Here is a 20,081-nt window from a genome sequence, read left to right on the forward strand (position 1 = left end):
AAATTAATTACTTTAAAAATCTTTAAGTTAGTCTTTTTTAGATAATAACTAACTAGAAGCTTATACAAATGACATTAATGCATTGGCTTAGCCAAAACTTAGCTGTCTAGTTTTTATCCATAGGCAGAGTCTCATTGTGAAATGAATGGTGCTGTAGCAGAAGCAGATAAATAAATGCTCTTGTAAGTCAGAGTTTCTTAGTATTACAAAAAAGTAGTAATGGTACTTTCTACCCACCACAGCACAAGAGTTACTACACCTACTCCTGCCATCCTCCTTTAGAGCTGTTGGTTAATTTGGGTGGAACAATGTAGATATTGTAACACCATTAGACGTTTTTGTTTTCCCAAGTAATACTCTTCGGACACTTGAAAGATATCTGTGGGTTATCTGTACGGATTCTGATGTCTGATATTATAGGAGTACCTTGTAAGTGATGGTGCTTATACTTTAGGCATTTTCCAACACAGTTATTACTGTCTCAGTTAGTGTATGTTTAAAATCTGGTTTGATTAGTGCTGTAGATCCCATGTGCTTTTTGAAGGGCTCCCGGAGGTAATAACCAATTTGCTGTGTGTAGACACACTGAGCTTGCACAGCACACCCGTATGCGGGCTGGAAATTTGGTGCACCAGTGTTCATCCCTAAATCCTGGGGAACTGCAGAAGCCAGTGAAGAGGTCGTAGTTAACACCAGAAAGAGAGAAGATGCAGTGTTCTCTGGTACCCTGGTTAGATAAAGCACACAACCCGTACGAGGTTCCGCTCATCCAGCGTGCAGCTTCCCCTGCTCCTCAGTCCCACCACAGAGTGCAGCAGGGATCCGAACTCGAGCTGGATTTATGTCTGATGTGTCCCAGCATGTCTGTGATCCAGCTGTTGCTCTTGAGATGTTTATCCGTGTTTTCTTTGGCCTGAGTAAATCCTTGGCTGCTTTTATTAGGCGATGAGTCCCAAAGTCACAATGACACAAGGCTCTGGTTTGGTAGAGTTGGTGACTTCTTTGAGAGAAGGGTTTGGGTGTAAGGTCTGAGTAGCAACTGTGCAGGACCTGAACTTCACCCTGTTCTTCTCTGGTGCTCTGTATGTTTTTGTTTTTTTTTTTTAACCCCTCTTCACTGTGTGATTTGCTCTCTGGTTTTGACAAACTACTTCTCCATGTTCCTCTATTCTCCCTTTTCATATGCAGAGTGGTTCTTTCATTGAGCTTATTTTTTGACTTGCTCTCTACAGAGTCGTGATCTACCCCTGGATGCTGGGGAGAAGTGTTATCTCCATATGCAGTTTTCATTTGAGCCTTTAAATTTAAAGGACTATCTTCTTTGTCTTGTATTTCATTTTGATGGGGAAGGGGTTTTAATTATCCCTTTATTTGGTGAAGAAAGTGGAAAAAAAACCCACCAACTTTCTAGCAGCACAAAACAAACTTTCTCTCAGGTCACACTTCTAATCTAAAAGATTCTCTTTATTTATGTATAAAATACTTGTATTTTCCTTAGTTCTTTTTGTCCTGAAATACCAAGCTCTAAGGTTTTCTTATTTATTTTAAAATTGCTGTCGCACAAGGAAACCTTCTAATGGAATCCACGTTAAGATGTTTGAGAGCCTGACATAAACTGAAATAAGGCCATTTTATTCTCCTGCAAAATTTAGCAGTAGTACATTCCTTAGCAATTTCTCCTTTTCCAAGGATAAAGATCTCACCGAGTATAATATCTCATTGATTTCTACCACGTTCTCTACTTTGAAAAAGTTTGTCTGCACTTCACGGATCTAAACAAATATCATCGGAGACTTGGCACTTACCTCTTCAATAAGAAAATATATCCTGTGATAAATGGTATTATTGGACAGATACAACTCCAATTTTGAACCTTGTAGTACCGGAATCCATCAGTTTCTTTTTCTTAAAATGGCTGATTTAATACATCTAGAACATGACCTGAGCTACAATGTAATTTGTATGTAACTTGAAGTAATGAACTTTTCACCATTCTTCCTTTCTGCTGCTCAGTTTTGCTCAGCTGAAATAAAAATTGGGTGTTTCACACATTTCAGTAGTACAAAAAAGGTAGTTTTGTGTGTGGTGGCCCAAAATTGAAAATATTTGTCTAAAAGTGTTGTCTAGAAACTGAGTTCTATTGGGTTGTTTTATCTACCTGTATTTTCAGTAGCAGGTCTGATATAAGAGCACGGTACAAGTTAGGAAAGTGTGCTTTGCTTCCAATAGTTAAGTCTTTGTTCAAATTTAAGTGTTTTTTTTCTTTTAAATTAAATTCAGGTTGGCTGGGTGTGTATGAATAAGCCCAGGCTTAAGTGTTTTAAACTTTCTCATTGAGATTGTACAGCAAATGTACTTATTTGAAGTAAAACTCTCAGCGGTTTGTAAGCTGAAATGCCAGTATGGTAGTCTTGAATACTTGATTAGAAGGAAAGACGGTTTTGATTGCTTGATAGTAGCGTTTAGTAAAGACGTTCAGGGTACTCAGTGGCTGCTGGAAAGGTGAGTTGCTTCACTGCGTGTTCTTTCATCTCTTTAAAAGGATTTTTAGTCATGCATTGCACACTTATGTCTTTCAGTATTCTGCAACTATGCTTTTATGTGTTCATGGATGTCAGCCTATTCAAAACCCATCACTTTACCTCTGAGCACACAGCTTGGCCAAGAGTGGAAGTTGATGCATTAAGTGACTGCTACAAAACCAGCACGTCCCGTTTCTGATAAGCTGCTTATGCAGCCAGGGTTGATTGTGCCCCTTGTGCTTCTTCAGCAGAGTCCAACACTGGCCTGATGTGCATTAAAATTGTGTCGCTGTCACAAACAAAAGTCTTTGGATCTGCATTCCTGCCACTTAATGATTTGGGTTACCTGCTGTGCCTTGCTGTAATGGTGTTGATTCAGCACTGTGGGAGCTTTCAGTTTGCTTTGAAAACTTGTAAAGTTTTTGTATAGAAGGCAGGGGGGCTTGAGAGACATTCCAAAAAGACCGCAGGCATTTATTTTTTTTTCCGGTTATCTTTAGTATTTCTTATCTTGATGCTTTTACACAGGTGAAAGATACGATCCTGAGCCCAAGTCAAAATGGGATGAAGAATGGGATAAAAAACCAGCTTTTCCATTCAGCGATAAGTTAGGTGAACTAAGTGACAAAATTGGAAGCACGATCGACGATACCATCAGCAAGTTCCGAAGGAAAGATAGAGAAGACTCTCCAGAAAGGTGCAGGTACTGGAGTTATTTTAACATTAATTTATTCTGTGAAATTGCTATTGTGAAGCTCTTTGACATTTCTAATCATTAGTTACAATACTCTGCCATTCTTTTTGTCTGTATGGAAGCATTTTGGGCTTCATTATTTGCTTCCTGGACTTCTTATGCAGCTCTTCCTGGCCTTGGGGAATAATATAGCTCTGTCAATGGGTAACTGCTCTTGGCTGCCTCCCATTACTGCCCATAGCTTAGATAACTGCTGGCAAAGCAGGGAATTGGGCTGAAATTTCCTAAACTTGTCTTTTTCTCAGCAATTCAGTGGTCTTCCTTGCGCCAGTGTACTGGAGGCTGCCATTTAATGCTACAGTTACTCCGAATGCTGAAGTGCTGAAGAAGATGATGTAAAATTACTTAGACCTACCTTGACATGTTGGTTCTTCCATGAGTTGATCTCAGGAAGAACAGACTGCAGGTGACTTATTAAAATGGCAGTTTTCAGTTGAACATTCTCAAGAAACTTGTATTTTACGTCTGGCTGTTACGTTTCTTTCAGTAAGGAAGAAAACCTGCCCTACTTTGCCTGTAGAAAGACCTTTACATACATCACACTTCAACAGGTGCATTGAATTTTATTATCTGGAGATCAGATTTGTACTTAACAGAATCTGAAAATGTTACAGAGAAGGTACTCAAGTATATTGAAATCATTCCCTTTTGGGATACAAAATTCAAATTTGCACTGAGATTTGATTAATAATTTTACAGGAATGTCTTCAGATGCAGTCAGACATTTTTATACGTATGTGTATAGAAATGCACATGCACACATGCATATATTACAAAAATAATGATAATGGTAGTATTTCTGAGGAAGAGGCAGGTTGGACTTCTTGCTAGGGCATTAATAAATCATAAACATGGTGTTCTTTGCACTCATCAGGGTTCCGTCTCAGAACTTACTATCAATAGACCACAAAGAGAGGGGATCAGAAGAAAAGTAAACAATTTCAGATGAAACAATGGTGCATTGCCGTGTGCTTTTCTGTACTTACCTTTCAAAAGCAGCTTGTCACACGCAGCTGGTGAAGCTCACTGTCCGCACGCCATGTAGAGGATGTACAGTAAACGTGTTTTTAATCTTATCTCCTTTGCTTTCTTTCCAAATGGCTCCTGGTCTCTTGCTTGTGCCGGTGTAAAGACTTGCACCTTCCAGTGTATTAGACAGTCCTTTCTGCACTCTAATCTTTATAAAAAGCAACTTATTTTGAGGACTTGTTCACTGTACGTCTCTACCCCAAGTTACACGGATCTTTTTCTTTGGCTAATACTACATTTTTCATTTTCGTTTTGCTCTTGTAACCCTCGTCCGTTCTTTGTTTCTTGTATTTTTTGCTAAATGTCGGGTGTGATACCCATCTCAAAATTTGTGAAAGAAACAAACTCAGGTCTTGAAATAAAAGTAGGATTTTGGGGGACATAACATGAGCAAAAACCAATTTGGTAGCTGCAGGTTATCCTGCCGTAAGGAGGAATCCAGGTTGCAGCAGCGTGGCTTTGTGGCTTCTCTTGCATTGCTACCAGCCTGAAATTTCCTTTTGGCTTCTCTTGCCATGGTGATTAGGCAACGTGGAAGGGATTTCATCAGTGTTGAAAGAAAGGGGGTTTCCTTCTGCAGAAGGCATCAAAAGATCTAAGACGACCGAACTCAAGGTTATAGAATATCTGTCTATTTATACTTAAGGATACCACAAATACAAACCTTATAATTCATGCTGTATTAACAGAATACGATATTTTGTGGGAAGTTAAATATTGAAACTGAAAGAAACATTAAATTTTAATTATCATGTGACTTAAGCTCACAACAGCATAACATTGTAAACGCTTCATGAAATCCACGCATTTCTGTGTCTTTACACAGAAGAAGCCTGCAAAAATTTACTAGTTTATTTGTGGCCTGCTACTATATAACAACATTGAATTAAGTTGCTGTTTCCCCTGGAAAAGTGACTAAATGGTGATACTTGCTCAGCTGGCAAATCTGCTGTTGTATGTTCTATTGTTTCTATCTTAATAGCTTTATAAATCATTACTACCTCAGTACTGTAGAAGCCAATAAAGGTCTTGAAGCACAAAGAAAAAATGTGACTTAAGCATCTTCATGGTGATTAATGGAATTTGGCTGACACCATCTTTATCTCCAATATCCACACCAGAAGAACTTGGCCAAACTTCTGGATTTGTGAGTCTACTTGCAAAACTTGTAGTTTGCATAGAAGAAAAAAGAAATGCTTGACTTAAGCAAGAAGAGTTGAAGCTGTGATGTAGGTGGCTGGAGCTGACAGTAGATTCCAGTGAAACCACAGCTCACACAACTGACTCTGACTGCCTCGTCTGCCTTTTTCTTCTTCTTTAGAAAGAAAATTTGAGTACTGCTGTTGGGGAATTGGATTCTTTTTATCCAGTAATATATCCCCTTGGAAGTAGAGACGACCAGAAACAATACCCCATGGGGTGGGCAAACCGCTGTTGTTCTTTCATAGCTCTTGTTAGAACTTGGCTTAAGCGAATAAACCAATTGCTGCCCTGAGTCTGGCCTCAGATGCTGAAGTTCTGTTTCCTAAATGAGCTGTAGATATACAGAGGTTATTCTGAAACGCGACGCTTTTTTCATAAGAATTCTTAAAACTCTGTCAAGCCTTGTTTCTCCAGTATTCAGAAAGGTTTCTACAGGTAACAGAATAGAAAGGAAGCAAAATCTGTAGTACACCTACACAAAGGGTGCAACAGCCGTGCTAAAAGGTAACTCCTGTGTATGTAAAGGATTCTTTTTGTAGCAGGGTTTAATGCAGGTAAAGTACCAGTAAACTTTTTAAATTGTCTTAAAGAATGTTCAGGAAAAAACCCAAACACACCAGAAAAAACTTAAGGCAAAGAAAAAGGGGTCTGTTTTAATCATTTGGTACAGTGCTAGCTATAACTTTTGTTTTTAAGTTCGTTTGGCAATTCTCAGATGAAGCACTGCAATTTTACTCTTCTAAGCACAGTAAACACACTTAAAGGGAACATTAATTTGTATTATTTCTCCTTTTTTGTTAATATGACCATTAAAGAAAAATAAAAACAGATCTCCTGAGACAGTTTGGAAGCAGTGCAGATTGTCATAGAAAATGGAATATTGTAATATTTGTCCTGCTTTCTGGCATATATGTTTAACTTATTTTCTAAAGAGCTTTTAGACATTTATTTTGCTGTAGATCACCAAAGACCTACTCTTTTTCATTCTTATATTAGTGAGGTTGGTCTGTACCAGTTGTGTAGCAGTAGGTCCCTTGACCAGACCATGATGGTTGTCAGTCACTTAACCCACAGACCATGTATATGGACTGGACGGGCTTTGTAGTGATGACAAGAAATATTTTGCAGCCATTTTGAAGAGCCTGAGCCATAGTTGTGATTGTCCTGGTCTTCGACACTTCAACATGCCTCTAAAAGGCAACTTCATCCACGATCTTCTGGGACTTTTAGGGTGGATGTGCCACGTGGGCTGTGCTAATGTGCAGATCAGGCTTCTCTGGGGGCTTGTGTTAAAATCCCGATGTCACAAATGAAAGCGTGGGTAGTGGTCCTCGGGGTGTCTGCGTGTGCAGGAAGCCTGTTGGCAGAAACCAAAGCTGGACCAGTTACAACCTGTTGTTGTAAGACAGGGTTGAAGTGCCTTGAAAGGATGATGGTACGTGGTGCCATTGGAGTTCGCTTGTCTCTGTAAGGCTGGTTCTCACAGATGCCGGTAGTTGCTGAGTTGCCGGCCACTAGGTTATTTTTCTTTTAAAAATAAAAAGTTTAAAAGGAGTGGGCGTTCATATTTGCTGATGTTAATGGATGGAGCCATCCGCAGCCGTGAGCAGGTGATGTGCACAGAGGAAACGACACACACAGCCCACTGTTGTTAACAGAGAACAAAGGCTGCCCTGTCAGAGTATATTGCACTTAGTGGCATATTCCCATTGACAAAGGGACAGCCTTTCTTAAATTTTGCGGTTTTAGTATTCTAATGCATTATTTAAAATATAAAAACCTTCCACTTTCAACTATGTTGCTAAGGGAATTACTATTTCAAAATACATTTCAATGTATTTAAGCTTTCTCTGTAGCAATTTTCACTGTTATGTACAAATCTTATCTTGATGGTAACAGGCAGTGTGACTGGTGGGGCAATTGGCTTGTTCGTGAAATACTTAAAATATAAAAGTGGAAGATGTAAACAAATTAAACAGATATTATGCAGTGACATCTAAAAAGTTTCTGCCTAAAACAGTGACACTTCTGTTCTTTTACATTGTAGGAATAAATGTGTGTTCTCTGATAGAAATTGAATGGCATCTTTGCATTGTATAATTCTGTAAACACTCTTTTTCCACAAACCTTTTAAAGAATGTAAAAGCCTGTTTATGTGGAAAGGGAAATGAGATGAAATAGGAATGGAGTTCTTGAAACCTGAAAGGTAGTACCTGTATTTGGTTCACTGCTTTCTGTCTCTTGGCGTAAGCACTGAGCAGACCTGCCAACTGAACGTTCTCTTGCTGAAGTGTTACATAACGTGTGGGGGAGTTCCTGTCAGAGGGTAATTAAATGTGCTGGATTTAAACACCGATTTCCTATTATCCTCTGCCGTGGACTTGCAGTTGATGTTTCACAAAATAACTTGCTTTTCTTCATTGCTTTTGTACAATAGGTGCAATGCTGTGTTAGGTAGATGCATTACGTAAGGGTAAAATTTCTCAAATGGAGGAAGAAGCAGTATTTTTATTACGAACCATTGCTATAAGGAGCTACAGTAACCAAAACTCTTGTGGGTTAAGCCAGATATCCACTCAAGTAACTGAGGAGTCCATCACAAATTATATTCTATTGCTTTTGTTTTTCTAGTGACAGCGATGAGGAAAAATCAAGACGAGGTAAATCTCCCAAAGCCGAATTTAAAGATGAAGAGGAGACTGTGACAACGAAACACATTCATATTACACAAGCTACAGAAACTACCACCACCACCAGACACAAACGCACAGCAAATCCTTCAAAAACCATTGACTTGGGAGCAGCAGCACATTATACAGGAGACAAAGCGAGTCCGGACCAGAATGCTGCTGCTCACACTGCCCAGCCTGCAAAGGTGAGACAGTAAAACATGACGTTGGAAACTCTTTTCTTCTGATCTCTGAGACACTTTACAGTACAATTTTTGTTAAGCAGCCTTCAAGGAACTTCAAAAATGTTTAGTTGGGGTTTTCAAAGGCTGTGGAACAGTTTAATTATTATTAATTGTGTGATTGCTTTAAGATGTAGAATTTTTAAAATATATTCATTACTATGGTTTACTTTCTTCCAGAAAGCAAAATGAAGATCTAGGCCTGAAGTGTGAAGGATTCTCTGAACCTGCACACTTACTGAAAAGTTATCAAATTCATCAGTTATCATAAAAAAACTGAGCCCGTATTAGATTTTAAATTTAGCCAGGTTCCAGTGATTGTTGACTTCAAAGATAAATCTGCCATCACTCCAGAGCAAAAGAAAACAATCCAAAAAAAGCCCTCCAGAAAACCCAGACTACTTAAAGTCATGTAGGATGAGTGGTTACATCATGAGATCTGTTGTGTAATTTATTCTTCAGGCTTCTGTACCCTCTGGCAGCAAGTCATCTAACGACCTGGTTGACCTCTTGTTCGATGGAGCCAGCCAGCCAGTCCCAACAGGTAGGTACATTTTGGTTTGATTTTCTTAGTGTATGTTTCGAACCAATTCTGAGGATAAGCTTGTTTGATGTTACTTAGATGTAACGGATAAAATGAGAAATGAATACTGAAAAACTTTGGAGCTGTCTGGAACCTTTTGTAACAATGTACTCTATGTGCGATTGCATGGGACTAATAAATGTTAGCAGCACAAAGATTAACTGCCAGATCAGTCTGTCAGAAGCCGTGTTTGTAATGCAGTTATTCATAATTAATTCTAAAAGCAAGTGCAATCCATTCACATTCAAGCATTTCTTATGGTGCTATTCAAAGGCCAGGCACCTACATGGTCTTCATATAAGCTTTCATCTAAAGCATATGGCAGACTTGTTTCTTTACCTCATTTTAGCTTGGCACTACCATGGAATAGGAAAAGGACTTCCAGGCACTTGTGGACTGATGGAGAGTTTGTGGGCAGAATTTTTGCTTAAGGATCACTTTGAATAGCAAGTAAAATTCAAGAATGTGCATTTTCATAGATAGAAACTTCCTATGTAACCCTCCATTATAAACAAGCAACTTCTCTTACTATATATGGGATCACATTGACGTTATTTGTAGATGTGTAAGTGTGTATCTTCGGGCCAACAGATACTCAGCTCCGGTCTTTGTTTTAAAGACAATGTAAAATCACAGAGACTGTGCCAAAAAAAAAAAAAGGCAGTTCAGTGGCTGAAAGCACACGTGGGTGACAAAGTGGACACATTCGTGCATGTGTAAAATCTACTCTTGCCTCTGCCCGAGATTGTGCCACTTGTAGCGGGAACCCCTGTAATATGTCACACTAGGTGTTGTTATTATAATATATAATGAGTACTGTCCGCCACACAGTTCCTTTCATCACTGGGCTACTGAAGTGGTAACCTGTGAAAGTAGTTAATAGGAGGGAAATTTTCATGGTAATTTAGTATGAGAGATCTGAGTCTTCTCTTTCTTATTTTGGGTAGATCTTTAAAACTTCATGCTCTTTAATTTTTTGGGAAAGTAGGTAAGTTTATATGTCTGTTCTGAAATAGGTGTTAATTCCTAATGGTTAAGAAATAAAATTAATTTCATGCATCTGTTCTTTTAGGCACAAATGCCCCCACATTTTAGGAACAACTTACTTTGCGTTATTTTGTTAACTTCATGTACAAAGGTGCTCGTTGTACATCGGCATTACCACAGTTCCTGTGGAATATTACGATCCTGCATCAGAATCACTACCCTGAATCGACACTGAAACATCTCCTATCCAGTTCTTATGGGAAGAGAGATTAGAGCCTTTTTTGGTTTTATTTATATACAGATGTGGATGTTTTTATTTTTATGTATAAAAATAAAATCACAGTGAGCATACATTTCCACTTCAACTTGAGCCTTCCTATATTTCAAAGGGACTATGGCAGCTTCCATATTACAGTGTATTTGAATCTTTCCTCAGTTTGGCTCTTTGCTGTAGCAAGCCTTTCTTCTTTTTGCCTTTTTTTCTTCTTTTTCCAAAGCAGCGTTTAGAAATGGTGTTGAGAAGAGGCGTGTTACCAGCTGCTCCTGCTCAATAACCTCTTTGCTGACCTGGGAAGGCAGATGGCAAGGGTTCGTTTGAGGATGGCTCACGTTGAGCAGATCAGCGCTGTCCTTCCCGTGCAGGTCACTTGTTCTGCCCGCTGCTCCCCCCAGCACAGGGTGTGGGGACATTCCCAGTGTCAGGACATGGGGACAGGGTCAAACGCAGCCTTTGGTCTGTGCTGTGAAGGAGCCAACAGGGAACTCGTGAATTCAGGGAACTCAACATTTGCTTATCTTTGTGTTTTCAGATGCAGGAGGACGGTTGGTGAGGCTTGGGGGGTGGCACATCACATAAGCAACACAGTTTGTATGTGAGGGGGGCAGCCGGTTGCCATGAAGGGACAATATGTTTGAGAAGGCGTTGAATCTGTGGTGAGACCTGCTGGAAACACCTTTTTAATGTTACTGGAGATGAGTGTCTTTAATCTTAGCTTGTGATACCTTTCTGTAGAGAGTTACCACATTCAGCTTTTGCTGGAACTTGATGTTTCATTTAAAAACAGACAATAGAGGTAGAGGAAAAGTTGACTGAAAATGTTAAGGGGTTATTTCAGGTTTAAACCTAGTTCTGTTTTTAAGATTAAATTAATCCCTAGATACTTTGAACAGCCCAGGGATAAGAGGTGTAGCATGAGAGTATTGATTCTTTTTTTTGAGGATATGGTCAAGCGTGTGTCATCTGTGTTGCTCATTCTGCATATAAATCCTCAAGCCATTAACCTGTTCTGAACTCTGTAAGGACACAAGATGAAAAACAATTATTTGAAAATGTGCTTTGCAGTGGGCAGAATAAACATGATCAGAACAGTTTTCAGCTTGATATTTCGCTGGCTCGTCTTACCCTTTTTCCTTCTCTGGTTGCAGTCAGTATAAAACTTGTACATAAACATATGTAAGGTGCTTATTAGATCACTTCAGAACTTGTGTTGAAGAAATTTCTTCACTTTGTGTGAAATCTCCTCCCTCTTGAAAAGGTGGTAAAAGGATTCAGGTAGTGCTATATTTTTGAAAATTCAAAGAGACCATCCTCGTGTTCCCTTCTCGTGTTTTATATCATATGCTGCATGCTCAGCAAAAGACATTTCCCCTTGGAAGAACAGTCGCCTTCCTGTCAACGTCTACAGTAAAATAACATTAAAAAGAAATACAAGTACACATGTATCAGGAAGGGAATGGTTCCTTTTATTACTGCTAGCCATTTATTAAAAAGGAGATGGTTCTAGTTTAATTAACCCAGTTGAGAGCAGCAGATGGGGCAGAATGTCTTGCAGCGATAAGACAATTCAGAAATGGCACCAGATGTTGGAAGCTGTCCCTGGTGGTGTTTGAGTGCAGCACAGATGTTCCAGTCCCACCTGGCTGGCTTCTAAGCACTGCAGGCGAAGCAGCTGTGATGTAACCTATATAATGTACGCATAACACTAAAAGCAAAATAATTGAACTGCTGCAGCTCCTTTTAAGGGTGGGACTGCTTGGAGGTGAAATCTTTGAGGACAAACAAATAAGGTCAACGTCTTAGCTTCCTCAGGTCAGTGCAATATCTACTTAAAAGCAATAGCAAGGATAATTTGATTATTTCCTTTTTGTAAACTGTTTATTTTATTTAAAAAAGCAGTTTTCCAGTATGGTTCTTGAATCTTTCTGGTTTTACGTCTTGGCTGTATTTTTTTTTAGTGAAAATTTGTTACTATTCTGTATTCAGCAGTTAATAATTCATGTGCTGTATGCAAGCGTCTGGTTGGAAAACTTAATGTTCCTGCGGTAGAAAAGAAGCAAACTTATAAAAAAATTAACAAAAAATCAAGCTCTGTCCTTGAAATCCCAGTTCAAGATCATTGCAGAATCATTCATGCTTTAAGTAACACAAAAACTACATATAAGTCAACGTGTAATTTTTCACAGTAAGCATAATAAATCAACTTTTTTTTTTACAATAAGAATGTTCGGCTTTTATATGTAATACTTCCAAAGCTTTAATTTTACAAGCTGCCAAACTAGTAGCATCTCTCACTAGTAAAAACCTTGTTAACCTTTTAGAGATAGCAAAGTCTTGAGTCTTTTAGTCCTTCCCTAGGAAAACACAATTGCAAGCTCTGCAAGACAGTTGGAAGTAATCCAGTTGATTGTTGCTCAGGCTGGTGTAATTACAGTATGATGGTGAACGGGAAAAACAATGTCCAGCACAGAACAGCTTTCCTTCATCAGCCCGCGTGCGGTTGTTGCAGTGGATCTTTGCACCACCCTCTAACAGCATTTGGCTCCTTCTGTTTCTAGGTGGATCAACTGACCCGTTTGGAGGATTTGCTGATTTTAGTTCAGCTGCTGCTTCAGCAAGTTTCCCGCCATCACAAGGTAGGATTAATTTACAGATTGAAATGCTGGTTAAGGGCAGAAAGAAGGGAAGAGACACCACATGGCATTATTGAAAATCACTTCCCTTTCCAGGGCAAACTGGATTAATGTAACTGGACCACAAGTGCTATATTGAGTAAGGAAGGTCTCTACAATCCAGCACAGCACATCTCATCGAACCTGAAACTTTTCATGGGCTTTATTTCAGAAAAATGTTAGTAGGAATTACAAATATATCCCTGTTCATCTAGTAATATAAGCATATAATAGGACTCAAAGCATAGCTTCAAGTCTAATTCTGAGATGCACTGAAATCAGATGCGACTTCTGGAGAGGAAAAGTAAAACCTGAAATAAGTGTGGGTCCAAACGCTGGCTGAAGAGCACTCACCCAACAATTGAAAAAAGAGCCCAGCGTGTCCCACTTTTGCAGTGGTGGGCAAGGAGCTGTTTTAATTGGAGTTCTACCGTGATGAATGCTTCAGGAAGACAGTATTTGTGTTTCCAGAATGATTGGAAAATTGGCTGTAGCAATAGGACCATTCAGATTATTAATCACTATAGTCTTCCCAGTGTTTCATGTAAGGTTATTCAACTATTTTATTTGCAATAAAAAGTATTTATTTTTCTAATATTTCAACTAACAGTTTTCGGGTTTTTCAGATATGAGTAGGTATTAATTATTAAGAAAAAAAAATATGAGCTGCTCTGGTATGGCATAATGAGGAGAGCCTGAGACAGGCTCTTTCCAAAGCTTCCAGTGGTGTCTGGGTTACTAGTGGACGCCTCATATGCTGGAGAGGAATTTAGCCAAGCTGTGTCTTCCACACACAGCACAACCTCACTGATGGCCATTGAAGTTGCACATATGCGTTTGTGGGATGAAACTGACCAATGCTTTATTTCAGCTTGGCTAAATAACAATTTGTTACGGTCTCTTTCCCTTTTCAGAGAAGCGTGTTAAATAAAAGATACCCAGATCTTTCTTAAGTCAGGCACAAACAAGTCCCTGCCCATCACAAGAGCAGGATTTTAGTAGCACTTGTTGGGACAGCACTCTGGTTTGCCCTGCGTGCATGGCATGTGGTTCTGAGCTGTTGGGTGTCCGGACGGCTGGCCGGTGCATGCACAGTCATTTTGCCTGCAAACACGCAAGCTATAATGTAGACATGGCCACTGTCTGAAAAACATTTCCCTTAAAATTGGACTGAAAAAAACAGGTACTGGGAAGCTCCCTGAAGCGATTGGCTTCCTTCTGTTGGAGAGTTTTTGGGAGCCAGACAGGCCAGTGCTGCAAACAGCCATGGAGTGGAGGGAGCTCCTGGCTGCCTCTTGGGCTGTTGATCTGGGCAGCAGTGCTGTTGGTGACTGCGGGTTCTCACCAAGGGGCTGGGATTAAGTCAAGAATAAGAGAAAAATAGTAAAGAGGTTGATCAGCAAACCTGCCTGCGAGCCAGCTTGATTCAGCATGTTTAGATCTCTTCCTTTATGTTGCTGTGTTGGGAAAACTGTACAAGGCATGGATTAGTTAATACACCTTTAATCTGCTTGGCCGGAAAGAACTGCTCTGATGGTGGTTTTTTTTTTTTTTTAAACAGGCTTCCTTAGTGAAAACCAAGTTGTTTTGCAAGCACAAAGCCGCCTACTATGCAAATAATTTGTGTGTTAATACAGTCTAAATTGATACAATCCTTTATCTGCATTAACATGATTAATCTATTCCAATCACCATTATGCAAGGGACAAGGAGTCCTGTGAAATGATTAATCATTCCTGAACAGCGTAAGCCCCTCTAGAAATCTTTTCCTTTTTGATTAATCATCTTTGAAGTTCTACTGAAGGGGCAAAACCTTATCCCTTTTACCCCCACTTCCATTATTGGCGCCCAGTGCACAGGTCTGAACACAGAAGGAGCACACTCAGCATTTACTTATCTATCAGGAATATTTAAAGTAGGTTTTAATATTTAATATGTAATACTAATTGAAACATTCTAGTAGAGCCCTTCTTTGTGAGGGAGATCAAAGCAAATGTTCTAGTAAGGCCCTAAGCTAATGAATATTTGTCCACTTCGTGCACTGATGTTGTTGGCAATACTTGGATTTTGTGAACAGATTTATTCTCCTACTATTCTGTAAATTCCAATGTATTGTTAAAGACAAAGACGACTGAAGGTTGAAGGTGGTTGTTGATGAATATTTACATGGAACTGGAAACCAGCACTGGATTCATGTACTCCAGCTTTACGTGTTTGAGTTTTCATTTGCTCATCTAAATAAACTGAAGGGATGATTTCACTGCTTGCTGGAACTCAGAGTTCATTGCATATGGCAGTGACATTGCTTGTAGCTGCAGTACCAGAAGTCTATCAGTGACATACTCAAAATCTGCTCTGGGTGATGGCCCAAACTTGGACCGAGATTCACTGTGTAATGAGAGCTATTTAAATGGCGTTGCTGTATTTTTAGCATCTCCTGTAGATGTTTTTGTAAGCGTTTCTTCCCCTATCACTCCTGTGAAGTAACCCTTTAATAGAAGAAAATGTGGTTTTTAAGGGAGATAACATCTCCTCCCATTTGGCTCTAAGGTTTTGACACATTCTCAGTTCACTGGTTTGTGTCTCTGGACATTTATGATCCTGAAATAGCCGCCCTTGCAGTTGTCTACAAACAGCTCATACTGTTTGGCTCTTCACCATAAGATACAGAGAGCGCTGTAACTTGTGTTTTCACTTAAGTGCTTGTTGCAGAAAACCTGGTCTATTGAAATTAAACAAAGTTTAAGTGATCAACTAAGATTTCAGCAAAGCTTCTGCTGAGGGAATTGTTAGATCCAAGATTGAATTTCAGCTTCAAGTCAAGGCATTCAGACGTAGAGAGCTTAATGTGTTTCACTTGAGCACTTTGTGGGATGGGAAGAAATTATTCCTTATCACCTCAAACAAGAATTCCCTGGCAACCCGCTTTCAAAGCTCTGGGTTTTATTTCCATCAGCATTGTTTTATACAAGAGCTACTAGTTGTATATAAACAATTTTTGAAGTAGTTGTGTTTGTTTTTATCATGACGGTATTTGCTGTATCAAGTGGCTCATTCCTGACAACTGTTCTCTCAGAAAACACCAGATAACTGAGATAAAAACTTGATAAATATTATCAAAGTTCTGGGTGGTGCTTTGACTAGAGTCTCCAATCTCCCCCTAAGTGATCTTTTGGTCATATTTCTACTAAAGAAAACCTGTCCCTACTCGTCTCGCATCCACAGGTGATGTTATCAAACATCCTTCTTGTTTCTGTGCATGGGTGTTTCGTATTCCCTTTGCTACCTTGTTAAAATTGTTGGAATATTCATGAGGGGGAGTGATGTCCAGATGGAGGTTCTACCTGCAGATGTTAATGTGGACGGACACAGATCAGCTCTCATTTGTTTCAGTTCGTGGAATATGGCATTTGTTCAGTGCCTTTCTCTAACTCTTCTGCCTTTCTTTTCTCTTGTCTTCCTTCCTCCCGCACTGTTGCCTTTTCTTCAGGTGCAGCAACAAGTGGAAATGGAGACTTTGGTGACTGGAGTGCCTTCAACCAAGCTTCTCCTTGTCCCAGCGCTTCAGCTGGAGACCTCTTCAGCAGCACGGCACAGCAGCCGTCTATGGAGCTCTTCAATAGCTCACAGCCATCATCTGGCCAGCCTCCAACTGCTTCAGATTCTACTGATCTTTTTGATTTGATGGGTCCCTCTCAGACAACCATGACCGCTTCACAAAGTATGAATTTCGCTATGATGAACTTCAATGCCGTGGGCATCAGTTTACCCATGTCGAGGTCACAGGTACGCTGCTATTTGTACAGCTGGCTAATGACCTTCCTCAATTAATCTTTTGCTTTCTCCTTAATCACCATTTTGAGAATTAATCCATTCCCCTCCGGGAGTGTCTATCTAGTCACTCCAATATTGCGATCAGCGTGTTGTAAGAAATTATTGTCTGAAAATGTTTGCATAGCCTCCTAAAAATAAAAAAGGCATCAAAAGTTCTTGAAAAGCCTCCTTTTATAAGCTGGTCCTCCCTGAGGTGATCTTCATCGTTCTGTGGAGTGTTGCTGCTTTGTTGGGGAAAACGAGGTTGAGGATATTTTAAACCTTCAGAATCTTACAGGTTTCCAGCCTCAAGTAGATGGAGGTGAGGACTGGTCTGTTCTTCAGTGGGGAGTGGTTTTGGAAACCAGAACAGGACAGCTTGGTGTTCAGAGGAAAAAAATCAGTGTTAGAGTTCAAAACTTGACTGCAGGCGATCCCTGTCATTCTACATGTTCAATGAGAGCTTGATATTAGTGCTTACAAAATGCTCTTTTAACCCGTTCTAGTGGCATAACAGCACATGGCAACACTGCTTTGGAAGAGCTGATTCGTGGCTAAGATCTCATTGGCTTTTTATTGTATTCTGTGGAAAAAAAATCATGCTTGCTGTTTAGTCCTGATGCTTATTGATCAATTGTTTGAAGTAGATACCAACAAACTTTTCTTTTTTAGCCTCTGCAAAATGTGAACACTATGATGCCGAAGCCTAATCCTCTTTACAATGCAAGCACAGAGGTGGTGCAGAAGAACACAAGCAAAACTCTACCCTCAACTTGGTCAGATCCCAGTGTAAATATCAGTTTGGACAATTTAGTGCCTGGGATGCAGCCTTCCAAACCCCAGCAGCCATCACTTAATACCATGATGCAGCAACAGAGTAAGTGCTTATTGCGCTGTTTTGCACAACACTGAGCCCTGGTTGTATTTAGTAGGTTGTCCTTGAGATGGAGTATTCTGTCAGTTACTGTTTTCCTACGTTTTGTCATTATTTCTTATGCTACTGTGATGGTTCTGACACAAGTGGGATTTTCTAAATGGAGACCGATGTGCAAGGAGTCTTGTGTCCATACATATGTTTACTGGAGAGCTGCTGTATCTTGATTTTTAGGCTTCCTAATCTCCTGGATTTCTCTAGAATATACATAAAAGCATGTATTGTTATAAAATGCTATTTCAAAGTTTTATCAAAGTTTTCTGAGCCTTCACACAGAGAAACATGTGAAATAGCCACATTTTGGGCCATCATATCTTTGTTCACAGCAGTTACCACGTAATTTCTTAAATACACCTTCAGCATCAGGTTGCGACTAATGATTTTTGCGTCCTCTTTTTGGCAGATATGCAACAACCCGTGAATGTCATGACTCAGAACTTCGCAGCCGTCAACCTCAATCCTCAGCCCAACATGACGCCTGTTCGACCCCAGACAAGCCCGTTGGGGATGGGAATGCCCAACGTGATGTTGGGTACGATGGGGATGGCGCCCATGGCCCCCTCGCCCATGCTGAAACAGGGAGTGATGGGAATGAACGTGAACACGGGAATGCCGGCAACAGGAATGGGTTTGGTGGGCATGATAGGAATGGGGGTACCCAATATCTCTATGACCCCCCTGACTCCTGGGACTATACAACCCAAGCAAGATGCCTTTGCAAATTTTGCCAATTTTAGCAAATAAAGATTGTAAAAAAAATAAATAAATAAAATGAAATTAAAATAAAATAAATGGGCAGACTGAATGAAGGATTTTTAGCTGCACAAATAGAGCTGGGGAAGGGATGGAAAACACTGATCAATACTTTTTGTTTTTTCTTTATCAAAGTGTCTACATAAAGAACCAAAAGCTATTTTCTAAGTGTTGAAATAACTCGTGTTCGAATTCCGGAGAGGCGAAAGGTTCTTCTAAGGAATGTGTTAGATGATTTTGCAAAATAATTTGTATTGAGACCTTCCAAAAAACCTTTCCTATGTAGAACCACCAATTTTAACTTTGAGACTTGATGGAAGACTGGAATGGGAGCTGGGTAGAAATGTTTGAATCTAATTTTATACTTTTGTTTTCTTGAAGAGCTTGACTTTCTTTTCCCCTCTCCCTGATCGCTTGGTCATAATTGGATCATTCCTTTTACTACCACTGAGTCCACAATTGAAGTCACTCAAGTACTATGATCAGTTTTTTATAAGAATATATATTTTTGTCCAAAAATGGCTTACATATGTGATTATGGCTAATTCAAAGGGACCTGGAATGTATATAACTTTTGCTAATGTTCCAGCCACACTGCTCTATTACCCAAATTTTTATTGTAAAAACCCTCTCTTGACAATTTGGTGATCAGCAGATTTTTGGGGTCCTATCATGCTTCTGTTAGTACTGATATCCAGTGCAGGTCTGGGAGGAGCTTTGGCCAAGACTGCTGGAAGGTTTCCTTTCAGAAAACTCCAGAAAATGCACTTTCTTGCAGTTCTTTGACAGTGGCACTTTGCATCCTTTGGACCACCAGGATCCCAACGGAGCCGCTGGTTTAGGGCATTGGGATCCACTGGTTTAGGGCATTGGCAGCAGGCAAAACGCAAAAAGTAGTATTTATTTTCTGCGTCGTTACAAAAAATAACAGGGTGAATTACACTGATGTAAATCTCTAACCCTACCTAATGCAACACCATTGGATCTTAGCTTTTCTACAACATTTGGTGATTCTTTTGTGTAAATATGGCATTAGCAGCTGTGGAATCCAATAGAGGAGTAAAATATATATATATTAATAAAGGAAACCTGTAGCAGTCGAAGATTTTACTGATTTACTGAAAACAAAAGAATGAATTACGGTTTGGGGAGTTTTTGGTTTTCCTTCTGTAATTCTGCATTTGAGTTCACATGAATCATGGTTCTAGAATCTGGAATACAAAGATGTTATATTCACAAGCTGGGAATATGGGTAAGAATAAGCACTATACTATAGGTATGAAATTTATTGCCTCCCTTTTCTTATGTTGAATTTCTTTTTTATTATTAAATTGATAAAACTTTGTTTCCATTGTATTCATAATGTTCTGTTATACATAACATTAAAATGTTCATTAAAATCAATGTTGGGCTGCTTTTCCTTTCATTCCATTTGACATTTATGAGAGCATTTGGGAAAAAAAATAATTATAATTTGGGCAAAGTAATTTTTATAAATAATTTAAAATTGTTTAATGACTTCTTATCTGAAGCCTTTCCTATCTGGCTCTACTGTTAGGAATTAAAAATGAAGCAGGCAAGATATCCTGACCCGCTCCAGCCTTGCTAATGCTCCATCTACAACATTTCTAATTAGGCAGAAA

At 39.5% G+C, this 20,081-nt stretch overlaps 1 protein-coding gene across 1 annotated transcript in view; it reads left to right on the forward strand.

Moving 5' to 3' along the window:
* Positions 1-19,842, forward strand: part of CLINT1 (clathrin interactor 1) — a 47,751-nt gene extending 27,909 nt beyond the window's left edge. Inside the window, exons 6-12 of the mRNA XM_082063844.1 lie at positions 3,051-3,225; positions 8,140-8,383; positions 8,882-8,963; positions 12,825-12,902; positions 16,429-16,724; positions 17,424-17,628; positions 18,089-19,842. Of these exons, the coding sequence (XP_081919970.1) occupies positions 3,051-3,225; positions 8,140-8,383; positions 8,882-8,963; positions 12,825-12,902; positions 16,429-16,724; positions 17,424-17,628; positions 18,089-18,429 (1,421 nt within the window). The 3' untranslated portion in view covers positions 18,430-19,842. The remainder of the gene's footprint in view (positions 1-3,050; positions 3,226-8,139; positions 8,384-8,881; positions 8,964-12,824; positions 12,903-16,428; positions 16,725-17,423; positions 17,629-18,088) is intronic.
* Positions 19,843-20,081: the final 239 nt, after the last annotated feature.

This window comes from Streptopelia decaocto, assembly GCF_964273445.1.
Source record: "Streptopelia decaocto genome assembly, chromosome: 12".
In the NCBI taxonomy this organism is placed as follows: domain Eukaryota; kingdom Metazoa; phylum Chordata; class Aves; order Columbiformes; family Columbidae; genus Streptopelia; species Streptopelia decaocto.